Source organism: Malus domestica, chromosome 14 (genome assembly GCF_042453785.1).
Source record: "Malus domestica chromosome 14, GDT2T_hap1".
Taxonomy (NCBI): Eukaryota; Viridiplantae; Streptophyta; class Magnoliopsida; order Rosales; family Rosaceae; genus Malus; species Malus domestica.
Genome location: NC_091674.1, coordinates 30,096,137 through 30,113,151, shown reverse-complemented (window position 1 = coordinate 30,113,151; position 17,015 = coordinate 30,096,137). Strand labels below are relative to the sequence as shown.

Sequence of the window (17,015 nt, the reverse complement as noted above, 5' to 3'; positions counted from 1 at the left end):
TTCTATACTCGGCCCAAACATATTTTGGGCCCAAACAGGACAGTTTCGGAAATAACATTGGGTGTAAAGAGATAATGATAGATAAATCAAATATAATGTAGACATAAAAAGTAAGTTGGGTGTTGAGATACAAAATATGGGTTCAAATAAAATTTCCTCTAGAAAAATGAGAAGTGGCTGCTCTCTCTCTCTCCCCCCCCCCCCTCTTTAAAAGATTCTTAAATTGATCTCGTCACACTAGTATTTTCATTTTATTTTTATTTGTTAACATGAAAGGTCAGGGTCATAGAGCCTTAAATTAACTCAAAAGGGAACTACAAGTAAGATTAACAAGGACCGTCATCATTAATCAAGGATAAATCTTAATTCATAAAAAGTATATAAAAATTGCGTTTTGGTGTTCTGGATACATTGAATTTCTCGAAGGATTTAGTACACATAAAAGACTTGCTAAAAAAACGAGGAACAACAAAACATGAGTTGGGTTTTTTCTTAAAAAACCATGATTTGGGATAAAAATGTTAAGGGTAAATTACACTTTACCACCTCAGGTTTGGGGTCTGTTGCAACCTCATACAACATCTTTAAAGCATTTCATTTTCATACCTTAAGTACTATTTTATTTCAATATAATACATTCATTACATTTTCCATCTATTGATCTGTTAAGAGTTGACGTGACTGCCACATTTGTGCTACGTGGCAAAAATAATAATTTTTTTATTCATTAAAAATATTATAATAATTTATGCAATTAAAAAAAAAACTAGAAACCCAAAAACCCTTCTTCCCCCGAGCCTTCCCCCTTCCGTGCAACCCAAACACCCCATTCTACCCCACGCCTACCTTCCCCGCAACCCCCCACCCCACCCAACCTCCATTTCCTCTACTCTCTTCACCTCCCCTCCCATCCAAAAACCCACCCCATCCCATCCAAATAAATGCCCAAATCTCATTCTCCCCCAGATTTCTCCGATTCAGATTCGACTTTCCTCGTTTCAGATCCGCTGAGATCATCCTCCACCTCTTTATCCCCGGCCATCATGCTCCTCCTCAACGGTGACACCATCCCTCACCTCTTCATCACCATCATCCGCTACGTCCTCCTCTCCGAGAACCACACTATCCAGAAGCTCCTCCTCTTCTACCTCGAGATCATCTACAAGACTAACTCCAAGGGGAAGGTCCTATCGGAGATGATCCTCATCTACCAGAACCTCCGCAACAACCTCTGGTTTCTCTTCCGCTTGAATGAGTTCGAGATCATCGAGCCGCTGATCCCCTCAATTCTCTCCAATTTGGAGCACCACCACTCGTTCGTGCAGCGGAATGCGGTCTTGGCTATCATGTTCATACCGGTTGCCACAGAAAGAGACGTTGCTGGACAGCGCACCGGAAGAGAATAGAGGAGAGGGAAGTGGGTTGAGGGAAGAAGGGTTTCTGGGTTTTCAGTTTTTTTTTCTTCTTTTAATTGGGTAAATTATTATAATATTTTAAATGAATAAAAAATTATTATTTTTGCCACATGGCATAAATTTGGCAGTCATGTGACACAAATGTGGCAACCACGTCAGCTCTTAATGGATCAATGGATGAAAAATGTAACGGATGCATTATATTGAAATAAAATAGTACTTGAGGTATGAAAGTGAAATGTTTTAAAGCTGTTGTATGAGGTTACAATAGACCCCCAAACCTAAAGTGGTAAAGTGTAATTTACCCAAATGTTAATGAAGTTGTATAGTAGGTGGGGAAGACAATGTATGTAAACGAAGGGGTTGTATGAAATATGGATTCCTCGAGTCATGTAAGAAATTAAGTCTTAAGTGGGATATAAATCTGATTAAAAAATGGAAGTGTTTTAAAGTTTTATAAAACCCCATGGCAACTTCAAATTAAACGACACCACCTTTTGCATCGCACCGCCTTCCATGGCAGCCACAATTGCCTTCCACAATCTTTGACTTCGAACAACGTTCATAAAACATGAAGGCTCCCTCTTACCTCAACGGCTTCTTTTCGACGCCTTCGCCACCCCTTCTTCGTCAGACTAGCAATCGTGGTTCCTCGTGTCATCGGTTTTGTACGACATGGAAATTTTGTAAGCCTCATATCTGCATTCCATTCCACCAAATGCCAATTCATGAAGTAGAAGGGCTATTTCATTCTGAAGAAAGTTAAGGTTCCACTATAAAATCAATTGATAATAGGGAAGTTTAACGAAAAGCTCCTGGTACTGTTCACTTTAACGAAAAACCACATTTTTACACTAAAAAGTCAATTCTGGTACTATTCACTTTACCCTTTATTTTGTCCTTATCATTAAAACTCAAAGTTTTCAAGCCCTTTTCATTAGTTTTCCTTTGATAATATGAGGAGTAGCCCAACTTACTTATAAGTTCATGCAAGGTCCTTCATCTCATCAATGTGGGACTCATGCTCAACATGCCCCTTCACGTGTGGCGAATTTTCAAGCCTAACACGTGGACAACATAACAGGGTGACGTGCAGCACGTGTGGGCATTTGGCTTCACACGTGAGACAACCTACTCTAATACTATGAAGAAAGTTGAGGTTCTACCATAAAACCAATTAACAATATGAGGAGTAACTCAACTTACTTATAAGCCCATGCAAAATCCCTCGTTCAAAAGATTCACCGACATCGTGAAGAAGCCACGGGAAAGTGGTGGGCGTAGATGTGTTAGGGCTTGATGTGGGTTGATTTTGTTTTAATTTATTTTTCACATTTATTTATAGGGATATAGGCCAAAACGTAGCCCGTTTTGACACAAAATTCGTCTCCAACCGAGGGCTGGGCCAAAAGGCTTGTGGGAGCCACTGGACTATAAATCAGCCACAAGGCTTGCGGGCTGGCCAAAGAAAGCAAGCCAACCAGCCTGATTTGGGTAGGCGCAATCCAGTCCAATGGTAACATGACATCATCTTGACGCCAGTGTAATATGATGAATGAATTGAATATCTGTTGTAAGACACGAAATTTATGATGAATGCATTGAATTTCTGTTGTAAGACACGAAATTTATACAATAATATACATGTCTATATCACAAATTTACTGCATATCATTGTGCTATTGTCCTTAAACGTTATGTTCTAAAGAGTATACGCAAGTCTTTCTCTATTTGAGATGTGGTGTTCTGCTTAACGATACACAAAAAGGAAAAAGAGGATGTCACAAATTATACTCTTCTAAAAGCCCGTGGACGAGTACCGTTCATTAACAGTGCCCACCTGGTTTTGTCCCTCATTCTCTTCATGATTTTTCAGTTTTAGCGGGGTTGTATGGTGAATTGGCCATTTTGCCCCTCTCATTTTCTTTCACTTTCCACTTTCCTCTTCTTTTCTTCTCTTTCCGTTTCTCTCTGTTTTTTTGGTTTTGAATCCAATCGAATTCTCTTACAAGGTGTTTGCCCTTTTTTCCCCTGTTTTCCACGAAGGAATCGCTCGCATCTAGGTGTGTTGGTTTATACGTTTGTTTATTTTCTGTTTGGTTAGGAAGAAAATTTTACAATTGATTGTTGTCAAGTTCGGGTCTTCAACTTTTTGCCCAACATTTTCTTTGTTTTTTCATGCTCTAAGTCTGATTGTTATCTCTAATTTTGTATTTTGGTTGCAGGAAACCTTTTTCTTCCAGTTTTAGGGTTTTATTCTCTGAGCTTGCGTGCCTTTTTTGGCTCAAGTATATAATTCATCTCTTTGGCGTTAATTTTGTTTTTGTTTGGGTTCTTTGATTGTCTGTGCATCCATCTTTCCCTCAACCTTAAGAAAAGAAAAAAAAAAGGATGGTCATCCTTAATTTTTGGGTTTTGCTCTGCATGTTTCGGTTTTTTGGTGTGGGTGAGGATTTTTTATTTTTTATTTTTTGTGTGACACAGAACCGAGTGCAATGGCGTTCTATGATTCATAAAGCCGACCTCACTTATTGGGAAAAGGCTTGGTTGTTGTTGTTGTGTGTTTTAGTTAAACGGTTAAACATATCTCAAAAACACATGTGGATGATCATATGATTAATTTTTGGGAAGAGAGAGAGAGAGAGAGAGTTAAAAAATGTAGTCTATATGAGTTCACATAAATTTCCTTTCACAGTTTCATTGCAGCGCAGATTAGCTTAACCATTATCTCTTGAGAGCTAGAAAGGTTATCCAGAGGATTACATGTTATAGGTTAAAAATGGAGGAGACAATATGACTAATAGATCAGGACAAAAACTGTGTATTATATTGAGGAAACAATATGACTGATATGGATTTTTTTTTTCATTGGTGAAAAAAAATGGTTAGCAGTAAATTGATTGTATTTTTATTTTTATTGAATTCAGTTAGCCATGTTCAGTTTATTCAGTTTGATTTGAAGGAATTTCTTGCGCAGAAGAGCTAGGGTTTCTTGGTGAGCTCTTCGGGTTGTGCATCTGGGTAATTTTCTTTTGTTAAAATTTGGGGCTTTTGTTATTGTGATTTCGGGTATCGTGATTTTGGGGATTTTGTTTGTAGGTTCGGATTCCCCATCATGGTGTCTAATTTTGTTTTGTTTTGTTTTTGGCTTTAGGAAATTGTGGTTTTTTGGATTTGGGGCTTTTGTTTGCAGCCTTCAGAGCCATGTATATTTGAGGTGAGCGATTTCAAGATTTTAGAGTTCTGATTTAGACTTTTGTTTGGTATTTGGTTATATTGGACTTGAATTTGCTTTTTTGTTGTCGATTATATTGAAATCAGAGCTTGGGTTTAGATTTTTATTTGGTTTTGATTATAATTTTTTGCACTTATTAGATTTGATAAGTTCAGAATCGGTTATTAGTTTGGTTTGACAAGTGAGGGAGGTAGAGGGAGAGAGATAAATTGTGGTTTGTCATTTTAAGTCAGTGGTCTGCTGCTTTGGACTCATTAGTTCAACCTCTGCTGGATAACCAAAACCAGGAATATAACATAAGAAAAGAAATCAAAATCTTTAAGTATATGCTATTGGAATAAAATGATATCACACATTCTTTTCTTATAAAATAAATGACGAACAGAACCAAAGTATCTCAAAAGCATTGGAGGGCTAAACATTCCTAAGGAACACATATGGATGATCATGGTTAATTTTTGGGTTTAATTGAGTTGTTTCGGTTTTTACCTTGCGTTAAGTTTTTATTTTATTTTATTAAAAGGCCAGACATTATTGAGGGATGAATATGACTAGAATAGTAGTTGATACAATGTCTTTGGCAATATGATAGAGGGCGTTCTAGCTTTATTTGATAGCTTGGGGACTATAGCTTTGTATATTGCTGAAAAAGCCAAAGAAGGGGATGGCTTCATAAATTTGTATAGGCGAAAAATGAGAGGAATTTTTTTTTAGAGGGTTTTTTTCTATGTTTAGATCTTAGGTATAACTAGATAATTTTGTTGTCTTTTCATTTGGAGGAAATATTGATTTTTGAGGGTTTTGTCTGCAGCCTTTAAAGTTTAGAGTAAATTGTAGCTATGGTCCTTAACTTTAACTCAATTAGAGCAATGGTCTCTCAAAAAAAAAAATCCATTACCATTGGTCTCTCAACTCATCAAAACGTGCAGCTATGGTCCCTCAACTAAAAATTCATTACCATTGGTTCATCAACTTTAATTCAACTGGAGAAATGGTCCCTTAACTTTAACCTAATTGTAGCGGCAATGGTCCTTCCAACATAACTTGTTTTGACAAAAATTTTGACATAGTTGACGAAAATGACCATAATTACACACTTTGATGAGTTGAGAGACCCTAATTGTATAAATGGTCATTCCAACATAACTTATTTTGACAAAATTTTGATGAAATTGATGAAAATGACTATAGCTACACATTTTGATAAGTTGAGGGACCAATGCTAATGGATTTTTAGTTGAGAGATTATTGCTCCAATTTGATTAAAGTTGAGGGACCATTGCTACAATTTACTCTAAAGTTTAATAGTGGTTGCTTTCAATTCAATCACGAAGAGGTTGAATTTAGCACTGAATGCAGAAGAGAGCACCGAGCATAATAGAGCTAGCGAACTGCACCGAGTATTGAAGTCGGGAAAAAGCTAAGGTTGATGTTAACTAAATTTATTGATTTTTTGTGCATGGGTTAATCTATTTGTTATATGTCATGGTTAAATTTTGGTTTGTTCCCGTTTTCCTTTTATCAATCCTCTCCCTTTCTAATTTAAATTGAATTATTCTGGCCTCCATGGATTTCAGCATCGTATTTCTTAGACCTTAATTTTTTTTTTTTTTTTTTTTTTGTATTCTTATCAGGAGCGGCTAAGTAGTTTTATAGTTTAATGTCTAAAATATTATCCTCGGATATAAATCTTTACTGCTTTGTATTCCATCTGATTTTGATAACATTTATAATTTTATTTAAATTTGCTCAATTAATATTGCAGTTTAATAGTCTTGCTTATTCTGTATGATGAGTTATTTTAGTAACATTTACACTGTTATCTGTCATGATTAGACTTTCAGTTTGTTTCTTTTTTATTTTGTAAATTCTGTCTGTTTCGCCCTTAAATTGGATTATGCTAATCTGCATAAATTTGAGAGTCATGTTGATAAAAACTTTGTTTTTATTCTCCTGTTATTGAAAGTAGCCTGGAAATATTTTAAGTTTGTTTTATCTTTATTTGAAAATGAATTATTTTTGTGTTTGCAATCATCTGCAGGTTAATTTCAATTTGAAAAAATCTCTGCCGCATCTTGGTTCCTCCAATAATTTTAGCTGCTGAAGTAGGCTTTCAGCTGTCAAGGTTTCAAGCAATTGAGTGTGTTTGCAAGTGCTTTTTGCTTTCGTAAGATTGTGTTAAAGATTATATAATGCTATCACTAAATATATTTTATTGCATAAGACACCAATTTCCATCTTTGTTATATTAAGCTGCAAAAAAACTTATCTTTTCCGAGAAGTTATTCAAATTCTCAACCCAGGTATGTATCCAATTTCACTTACTCTTTATTTTTCAATGCATTTATTAGTATAAGTTAACTTAACGTTAGTCAAAACTGAACAACATACAAATTATGCTCAATTTATTTTTAATAATTTTTTAGTTGTTATTACCTACGAACTTTCATATCCCGCAGCAATGCTCGGGCACCACCTCCTAGTATCATGCTATATCACAATCATCTTGAAAAATTAACCTTATACACCTCAAATTACTAGAGCTTGCCCAACAAGTAAAGAAAACAATTTCTAGAGCTTGCCCTTTATTTATTATTTTTTTTTGGTTTGCTACCCACAAAAGCTAATGACAAAAACAAAAGATAACCTCTGAACCCTAAAAATCAGTTGAATCTCATGATCTTTGGAGCAAACCTCAACAGCCTATCTAAAGAGTGTAGCATGAACTTCCTTGCAAACAAATAGCAAATATTGGTTGGCTTCCCATTGTACTCACAGTTGCTTCCATGTCTCAACTTCTTCAAGAAGTCAATCGTTACATCTGTTCTCATAAACTTAGACGGATGGGGCCCACCCCTCGACCAGTCAACCCAAGTCAACGTCCTGTTAGAATTCTTCTTCCAAAACTTGATGCTTACGTATGTGGGCAAGTAGTGCTCATCAGCGTAGCATGGGGGTATGCAATACCTTGTGAATAACGGGAAGTACTTTTCATCCGAAACGATTCCGGTCGCGATCTCACGGTCCACTTGGAACCACTGTGAGCCTTTTCGCCACTGATCAAGTATGATACGAGGCCTCATTTCGTGCCTGTACCGGTCTCGGCCGACAGGGCCGGGAAGGTCGTAGGCGTCCACGAACGTTTGCTTTGAGTCCATGAGATAGTTGTAGACTATGCTGAAGTTAAAGAGTGGTATGCATGACTCTGAGAGGAGCACAAAACGTTGGTTGGAGAAGTCAAGCAAAGCATTGGCTAATAGGCGACGCTCTGCTTGCACCATGTTAGGTTGACCCCATGTCACAATCTGCACATTGAACCATTTGAGTTAGCATGTAGTTAATCATTACACTGTAGAAAATGTTTTGTCATACAATCTGCAAAGTTATATAAATCATCGATTCAAAAGTTAACAGTCTAATAACTTAACATGTTCATCAACTGTTGACAATCTGATAACTTAACATGTTGGTAACTTAATATGTCCAACATCAACTATTGATAGTCTGATACCTAGCATGTCTCATCCATCCAGGAAGAAAACATGACACATATTATGCTAATATGTTATGCTTGTTAATTAAGAGGGACTAGTTAGCCTAGCTAGGTTGGCTTTCTCTACAAAAGGTGTAGAATCCAAGCAATGCATGATGCAACAAAATTGAATCCACCACTCAATCCATATGCCAAATTTATTAATATTTCTGAAATGTGAAATTTATATATCAACAGGCTGTATAAAAACATGTGGTGTGTGACATTTGGTTATCTAGAAAGTGTTCATGTATAAGCATTATTTTAACAAAAAAATAAATCACCCCCACCAAATAATTTCCCAATTAATTTGTCATAAAATATCGCAGGGCAAAACTCATATAGACAGGTTTTAACCATGTTCTTCTTGACACTATATCAGTAATTCCAATTATTATAAGGATTAAAAGATGAAGATCTGCTTAGATTCTATAATGTGTGTGTGTGTATCTTATAAAGTGAATTAAGTTATTAAGTTTAATGTATTCTGAAACTTAGATATTATATATATCATTCCTTAAACATGATGCATTGAAAAGAATGTCAACTATCAATATTAATATCCTTTAAAAATATAAATAACTTGTGAAGAAAAGCTTAAGTAATTAAGGGAAGGTAGATTTTTTATACTATCGTGTCGTCTTTACCCAAAAAAAGGGAAGGTAGATTTTCATGGGAGCAGATCCTCTACAGAGTTTAAGGATCAAATAATTTTGGCCTTTAAATTTGATTTTGCGATCAAAAGTTATTGTAGCTTTTAAAAGACAATAAAAAATTTAGCCGTACAATCAAACTTTAGGCCATCTCTAACCGAGGGTTGGCCAGAAGGCTCGTTTTAGCCCTCTGGCCCTCCAAGATTCTCCAATATATTAATATTTTAATGAACAGTACATGGCCATATTTGTCTCCGTCTCCAACCGAGGGCCAAAGGGCCAGAGGACTCGTTTTAGCCCTGTCACAAAAAATCGTCTCCAACCGAGGGCCAAAGGGTCATAGGGCCAAACATAATTTATTATTTAAAAACTACAACTAAAATGTTGTTTAAGTTTCATGTTGTATAATTTTTGTGTTGGTTAATGTTATTTAATGTTGTTTCATATTGTTTAATGTTGTTTCATGTTACTTAATTTAATTTAATGTTGTATAATGGCTTAGGAAGTTATAGGAAAAAAATAGAATTTAAAAAAAATATGAAACAAATTTTGTCAAATAGAAGTTATAGGAAAAAAATGGAATTTAAAAAAAATATGAAACAAATTTTGTGAAATAGAAGTTATAGGAAAAAAATGGAATTTAAAAAACAATATGAAATAAATTTTGTGAAATAGAAGTTATAGGAAAAAAAAATATGAAACAAATTTTGTGAAATAGAAGTTATAGGAAACAAATGGAATTTAAAAAAAAATATGAACCAAATTTTGTGAAATAGAAGTTATAGGAAAAAATAGAAGTTATATGAAAAATTTTGTAAATAAAAAAAAATCAAATCAAATGCAACGGCTAGTAGCCGTTTCATTTGATTTTTTTTTAAAACAATCCTGTCGGTTATAACCGACAGGAATACACCATTATTTAGTATATTAAATAATAGCATGTATTCCTGTCGGTTATAACCGACAGGAATAACAAAACTATAAAAAAAAAATTGCCAGCCAGCCAGCCCTTTGGCCCTTTGAAATTACGTGGGGCCCTCCCAGATTCTCGAGCCCTCTGGCCTATCCCTCGGTTGGAGACGGTTTTAGGGCTATTTTCGGCCCTCTGGACCCTTCGGTTGGAGATGGTCTTAAGGGCCAGAATTATGTGATCCTAGGCTCCGGAGGTCTAAGTCCCGAGAGGATCTGCTTCCGATTTTTATTGACAAACTTGTCGTATTGTAGAATCACACATGTACATACTTAAATAAACAAATGATGATTTGGTCTTCCAAAGCCTTGTTATGCAAAATGAATATTTAAGTAATGCAACAACACTACAGACCAATAATGTATAAAACATGGGCATGAAGTTCCCCACTGTATGAGGCATTTTATGAGGCATGGCTGATGGCTTTTCCATATACAAACAATGGCCTCAACTCTCAAGCAAAATCAATTTGATTTGAATAGTCCTCCAAAAGGTGGTTTCTAGAAAATGGCTAACTAATTAATATGAAAAGAAGTAATTAAGTGTGTAGTATAAAATCCGTTAGTCCGGCTGTTAAATTTTCGATTAACTGATGACGTGGTGTTCATGTGGACAATGACTAGGCACCACGTGTTATTAAGAGATTCACGTGAAAATTAAAATTTAAAAACAAAAATTAAAAAAAATAAAAGGATTAAAAATTTAGAAAAATTAAAAATTAAAAAAAAAAACAAGGTAAAAATTAAAAAAAAAAATTGAAAAAATGAAAGGAAAAAAACACCTAAATTCATTCCCACATCCAGGAACCTACTTCTTCACTGACTGATTCTACCAATTCTTCCAAGCCCTCAAAACCATCTTCCACCCCCTCTGCCCCATGTACCCATTACGATCTTCCCCAAATAGTCGAACCCATTGGATGACCTTCAGGGGCTTCGTAGGAAGATCGGCGCCAGATTGGTTGACCTGCTTCCTTCTTCGGCTATGGGTTCAGCTTCTTCATCGCACCAGAACCCCCCAAAATTTCAAACCCTGGCTTTTTCAATTTTTAGAGAGCTGCTGAGGAAACAGAAGGTATTCCAACGGTGACAAGTCGTCGGATTTGAAGTGGAGTCAAAACAGGGACGGATGGGTTCTAAGATTTGAGGGCGGATCTGAACATAGATGAGAAATGGGCGTGGATGGTTTCTGGGTTGCAAGGTCGATTTGTGCACACGGTTTCTGGCGTGGATGGTTTCTGGATATAAGCATATGGCAACATAAGTGGCATCCATGTACGATGACGTTGCCCCTTTTCTTGCTACCGTTGACCAAAAAGAGGGAGGAGTTCGATTCTGCTTCCGCGTTGTTGTCGAAAGAGAAGAAAGAGAGAGAACCCAGGCGGTGGTGCCATGGTGGTGCCGATTTGGGAAAAGAGAAATGGGAAATTGGCTTTGGTGGTTCTCGATAAGAAGAGGAAGAAAGAGGGGTCGTGAGGGTGGAGGAAAGGGAAAACCCAAATCCCTATGGCTGATTTTTACTTTGTTTTTTGTTTTTTTATATAATTTTTCTAAATTTTTAATCCTTTTATTTATTTATTTTTAATTTTTAATTTCCACGTAAACCCTTAATGACACTTGTCGTCTAGTCATTGTCTATATGAGTGTCATATCATCAGTTAACGGGAGACTTAATAACCAGAGTAACGGATGTATGAGACTGTTCCAAAATTAACACTTTAAATATGACTATGGACAAAAAAAAATTTATGTACCAAATATTGAAAACCATGAAACTTGAGGGTAGTAAACAAAAATTTACCCAAATTAAAATAGTTGTAAAGCTTTACTGTGTAAGCCAAAAGAAGAAAAAAAAAGTGTAAATTACATAGTAACCCTTCAGGTTTGAGGTTTATTACAACCTCATACAACATCTTTAAAACATTTCACTTTCATACCTCACGTACTATTTTATTTCAAAATAATACATCTGTTAGATTTTTCATCTATTCGTCTGTTAAATGCTGACGTGGTTGCCACATTTTGTGCTAATGTGGCTGCCATGTGGCAAAAAATATTTTTTTTATAAATTAAAAATATTATAATATTAACCCTAAAAAGAAAGAAAGAAAAGAAATAAAAAATTGAAAACCCAGAAACATATTCCCCCTGAACACCTCCTATCATCCACTATCTTCACCTCCCCTCCCACCCCACCCCCACCTCCCTCTCCCCCGCAACCCCCCCCCCCCGGCCACATTCTCCCTCTCCTCCCTCTTCACCTCCCTGACCTTCATCCCCTCCCTTCACCACCAAAATCGCAACGACAATTATGCCGTTTTGGATTCACCTGGTCGCAGACCTCGCCCTTTGTTTTGGAATTCTTCTTTTCTTCTTATCCACATGCAGACATGCTCGTAGAGGCGTGGATCCTGGCGTCGCAGACCCCACCCACCCCACCCCACCCCCCACCATAGTTTTCCATGAATCTGACCCTACAACCCCCAGTTTTCCATCGCAGTTGTCTGCTCTTCTGAAATATTTGTGATTAGAGTGGTGTACTAGGCAGCGATGAGGGTCAGAGACTAGGCTCCTAAGTGTGGTGGTACGACAGTCAAGTTCGTGACGGATTCGAAGCAGGTGTGGCGGTTCTCGGCGTTGCTGGATTAGGGTGGTGGTTTAAAGGCGGGTGGAAGTAGTAGTGAGAAGGGAAATATGTGGGTGTGGTGGGTGAGGGTGATGAGGTAAGAGAAGGGTTGCAGGGAAGTGGGGATAGGGTGGGATGGGGTGTTTGGGTTTCAGGAAAAGGGGGTGGGGAGGGGTTGCGGGGAAGGTAGGGTGGGTTTTTCAGTTTTTTTTTTTTTTTTTTTTTTTTTTTAAAGTTCAGGTTTAAAAAAAAAATTGCCACGTGGCTGCCACATCAGCACAAATGTGGTAGCCATGTCAGCATTTAACAGACCAATGGATGAAAAATATAACGAATGTATTATTTTGAAATAAAATAGTACATGAGGTATGAAAGTGAAATGTTTTAAATATGTTGTATGAGATTGTAATAGACCTCAAACCTGAGGGGTTACTATGTAATTTACCCAAAAAAAATATTCTTGTGCAAATTTGATTGCGGAGAAAAGTTGAATATCAAAATTAAAGCAATAATGTGTAGTACTATAGTTTAATGATTTTTTTCTTCTTCAATTGTAAGTAAGAGGTTTCAAATTTAATATTTAAATATGGATAATCCATTATGTGAATTAACTCAAACAATTTTACACCGGGTAGAATATCGTTGTAACAAAAAGGAGAACATATCGCGTACACAAAAAATTTAATGAAGCTAGCATAAAGCATTCGACTCTATACCATCAGTTAACCAAACAGAACACTAAGAAAGGTTGGCTTGGGAAGTAATAATTCAATCATCCACTTTCATATCATTTAGTTTACAAAATTTAGTCTCTCTAACATTACTCTTCTAAATATAGTGTGGTGTAATTCAATTTGCTATATATGTATACACGCAAAGTCATCATTGCTTTGAACAACTACAAGTTAATCATATACATTCCCATTTTTTTATCTAATTTAGATAAAAACACTTGTAACACAAATGCTTGATGAAAATTAATCAAGAAAAATTAGGATTGTAACATGAAAAACTGACCTTACTCGGAACCCTCCTGCCATAAAAAACCGAGTTTTCAGGCATGGGGTCATTGAAATCCGGATTGGCATGGACATAAATGGAGTACAACCCTTCATGTCCTTTGAAGACCATTTCCCAGAGAGGAGCCATTGCCAGGCTCCCTCTCGTCAGAAACATGAATGCAACTTTCGGAGTCCGTTTAAATGGCAAAACCCGCTGTCGCGGCACCAGAGAAGCTCTCCACAACAGCTCATCGTCGTCCATTTCATGCAAAATATTCGGCGACTTAGTGTATTCTTTCAACCCTATTGGTGGTGCCGGTCTGGCGGCGGAGGTATTGGCTTTTGTTTGATTTGTTGGGATATTGAGAGATTGTGGTGGTGGTGGAGAAGAAGATGTTAGATTATTTGTTGGGATATTGAGAGATTGTGGAGGTGGTGGAGAAGAAAATGTTAGATTATTTGTTGCCAAATGAGAGTATTTGTTTTGTGTTGAATAAAGTTGGAAGGGGAAATCTTTGAGGTGGATGCTGAGGGAAGCGCCTAGTGCTAAACCGAAAGCAAAGATTAGAAAACTTGAGACGATTTTATGGAGGTGGATTTGGGCATTGAGGAATTGCTTTGGAAATGAAGGTGGTGGGTAGTGTTGCTGATGCTTATTCATCATTTTTTTTGGGAGCGGTTTTGAAAAAGGAAATTTTATTTGAACTTAGATTTTGTATCTTAACACTTGGCTTCTTTTTATATCCACATTGTATTTGATTTATCTATCATTATCTACTTACACCCAACATTATTTACGAAACCGTCCTTACTTATCAAAACTCAACTCAATCAAACTTCTTTTTACACCCAACTCAATCTACTTTAAAATACAAAATAAAACTATAACCAGTCCATCATCTCCATGGAGCAAATCCCCTTCTCTCTCTCTTTAAAAAATCATTCCATCTCCCATGGTTGTCATCATCTACTCCTCCGTAGTCATCCAAACCTCTTCCTCTTCCTTTTCTTCATCATTTGACATCTCTAAATTTCTAGATCACTAATTAGCTTAATAATCGGTATGAGCTTCTGGTTAGAGTGTTTAATGAGTTTAGTATGTTTCAATTAAATGAGAATCTTCTAGCCTCTATATTCCTATTTGTGGTAGAAAAATGGGTATGTCCATGATAAATTTTGATAGATCAATGAATATTTTAAACCGTGGATATTTATTAGATACAAAAGTTGCGGACAACAATTCACATTACATTGAACTGTGGCTAAAAAGTATATCGTCTTTGCACATTTTATAGGCGAACTCATAGCTAAGCAGTTTTATTGTGGAGCAAAACTTCGAGAATTGACCTAACCTGGATGAGTAATTGAGTTTATGCATTTTAATAATTAAACTGATAAATATTTCGACCATATATGGATTTAATATCGTAGTATCTTTTAGCCTCTATATGCCACAAAAGTTGCAAACAAAAATTCACAATACATAGAATTGTGGTTAAAAAGTATATCGTCTTTACACGTTTTATAGGTGAACTCATAGGTAAGCAGTTTATTGTTGACCAAAACTTCGGGAAATTTTGAATGTATAATTGAGTTTATGCATTTTAATGATTAAATTCATAAATATCTTGACCACATATGAATTTAATATCGTATTGTCTTTTAGCCTCTGTATTGGTATATGTGGCAAAAAAATGGGTACCTCCATGAGAAAATTTTGTAGATCGATGAATATTTTCAATTTGGATATTTATTAGATACCAGAAATTATAAGTCTATTTGTGAAAGTCTAAGTCAATGTCATGTACAATATTTGTTAAGACGTATTTAGGAAACTGTTATTAGCACTCCAAAAATCTCATTCTACACCTGCACAAATGTATTTTTCTTTCTAACTATAGAAAGTTTGGAGTGCTAATAACAATTTTATATATTTATATACATTTTATTTTAGTTTGGAAGTCGACTTCCTTTTTTTTTTCTTTCTTTATCAAGATGGGAGTATCACTGATTGTGATCATGTGCAACTAGTTGTTGATTCGTTTTGAATAATCAATATTATTTCTTACAATGTATTGGACGTATGAATTACAGAAAGAAAATAGTCATGATACAAGTTGAATAGTAGTAATACTAATTAGTAAACAGCTTGTGCATGATGTTTGCTTATAACCAAGTGGCATGAAGGTACAAATGTGTAGGTTTCATGCATGACTGGAATAGTATTAGTAAATGCATGATGTTTGCTTATATGAAGTGACAAATATGTAGGTTTCATGCATGATTTGGAATAGTATTAGTAAATGCATGATGTTTGCTAATAACTAAGGAGCATGAAGGGACAAATGTGTATGTTTCATGCATGACTTGGAATAATATTAGTCGTCGGGAGACTTTGCATCAATTTGTTTTTGTTTTTAACATGTATATATTAAGTTCTATTTTAATGGGATTGCTCACCACCCTTAAGTTTTGATAATGCCTTTATTTATCATTGTTATGTGAGTTTAATTAAATTTTGAGATTGTGTTTATCCACTACATACATTTCGAATATATATATATATTTTTTTTTAGTTGAGTGATAGCATTAGTAAGTTAGATGTTAGATCAGTTACCAACAAAATTCGAACTCACGTTGTCATGCAAAAGCACAACACTTTTTCACCACTGTGGTAAAGGGTCACTTGCCAACAAGTTGGTTGGCTTGTGTGACTTTACTAATACTATTTCAAGTCATGCATGAAACATACACATTTGTCCCTTCATGCCACTTGGTTATAAGCAAACATCATGCACAAGTAGTTTACTAATTAGTACTACTCTTATTTAGCTTGTATTATGACCGTTTTCTTTCTGTTATTCATACGCCCAAGATATTGTAAGAAATAATGTTGATTATTCAAAACAAATCAACAACTAGTTGCACAGGGTCACAGTCAGTGATACTCCCAACTTGATAAAGAAAGAAAAAAAAGGAAATCGATTTCCAAACTAAAATAAAATGTATATAAATATAGAAAATTGCTATAGCACTCCAAAAATCGAATTTGGCACTCCTAACTTTCTATAATTAGAAAGAAAAATACACTTGTACAAAGTGTAGAATGAGATTTTTGGAGTGCTAATAACAGTTCTCTAAATATATCTTAACAAATATTCTACCTGGCATTGACTTAGACTTTCGCAAATAGACTTATAATTTCTAGTATCTAATAAATATTCAGATTGAAAATATTCATCGATCTACAAAAGTTTCTCATGGAGGTACCCATTTTTTTGCCACATATACCAATGTAGAGGCTAAAAGACACTACGATATTAAATTCATATGCGATAGAGATATTTATGAATTTAATCATTAAAATGCATAAACTCAATTATACATTCAAGTTAGATCAATTCCCAAAGTTTTGGTCAACAATAAAAACTACTTACCTATGAGTTCACCTATAAAACATGCAAATGCGATATACTTTTTTTTACCACAATTCTATGTATTGTGAATTTTTGTCCGCAACTAGTGTGGCATATAGAGGCTAAAAGATACTACGATATTAAATCCATATGTAGTTGAAATATTTA

The 17,015-nt window shown here is 35.5% G+C and overlaps 1 protein-coding gene and 1 long non-coding RNA gene across 2 annotated transcripts; one reads left to right on the top strand and one right to left on the bottom strand.

Annotated features, from left to right (window-relative positions):
* The first annotated feature begins 3,409 nt into the window (after positions 1 to 3,409).
* On the top strand, positions 3,410 to 6,983 carry LOC139191580 (uncharacterized). The gene is made up of 4 exons (XR_011575661.1): positions 3,410 to 3,478; positions 4,343 to 4,436; positions 4,570 to 4,632; positions 6,692 to 6,983. It is a non-coding gene; the product is annotated as an uncharacterized lncRNA (long non-coding RNA).
* Positions 6,984 to 7,038: 55 nt separating this feature from the next.
* Positions 7,039 to 14,134, bottom strand: LOC114820949 (glycosyltransferase BC10-like). The gene is made up of 2 exons (XM_029092313.2): positions 13,448 to 14,134; positions 7,039 to 7,955 (listed from the first exon to the last, which is right to left on the bottom strand). Exons 1-2 carry the CDS (start codon positions 14,093 to 14,095, stop codon positions 7,314 to 7,316), a joined length of 1,290 nt encoding a protein of 429 aa, XP_028948146.1. The 5' UTR covers positions 14,096 to 14,134; the 3' UTR covers positions 7,039 to 7,313.
* Between the last annotated feature and the right edge of the window lie 2,881 nt (positions 14,135 to 17,015).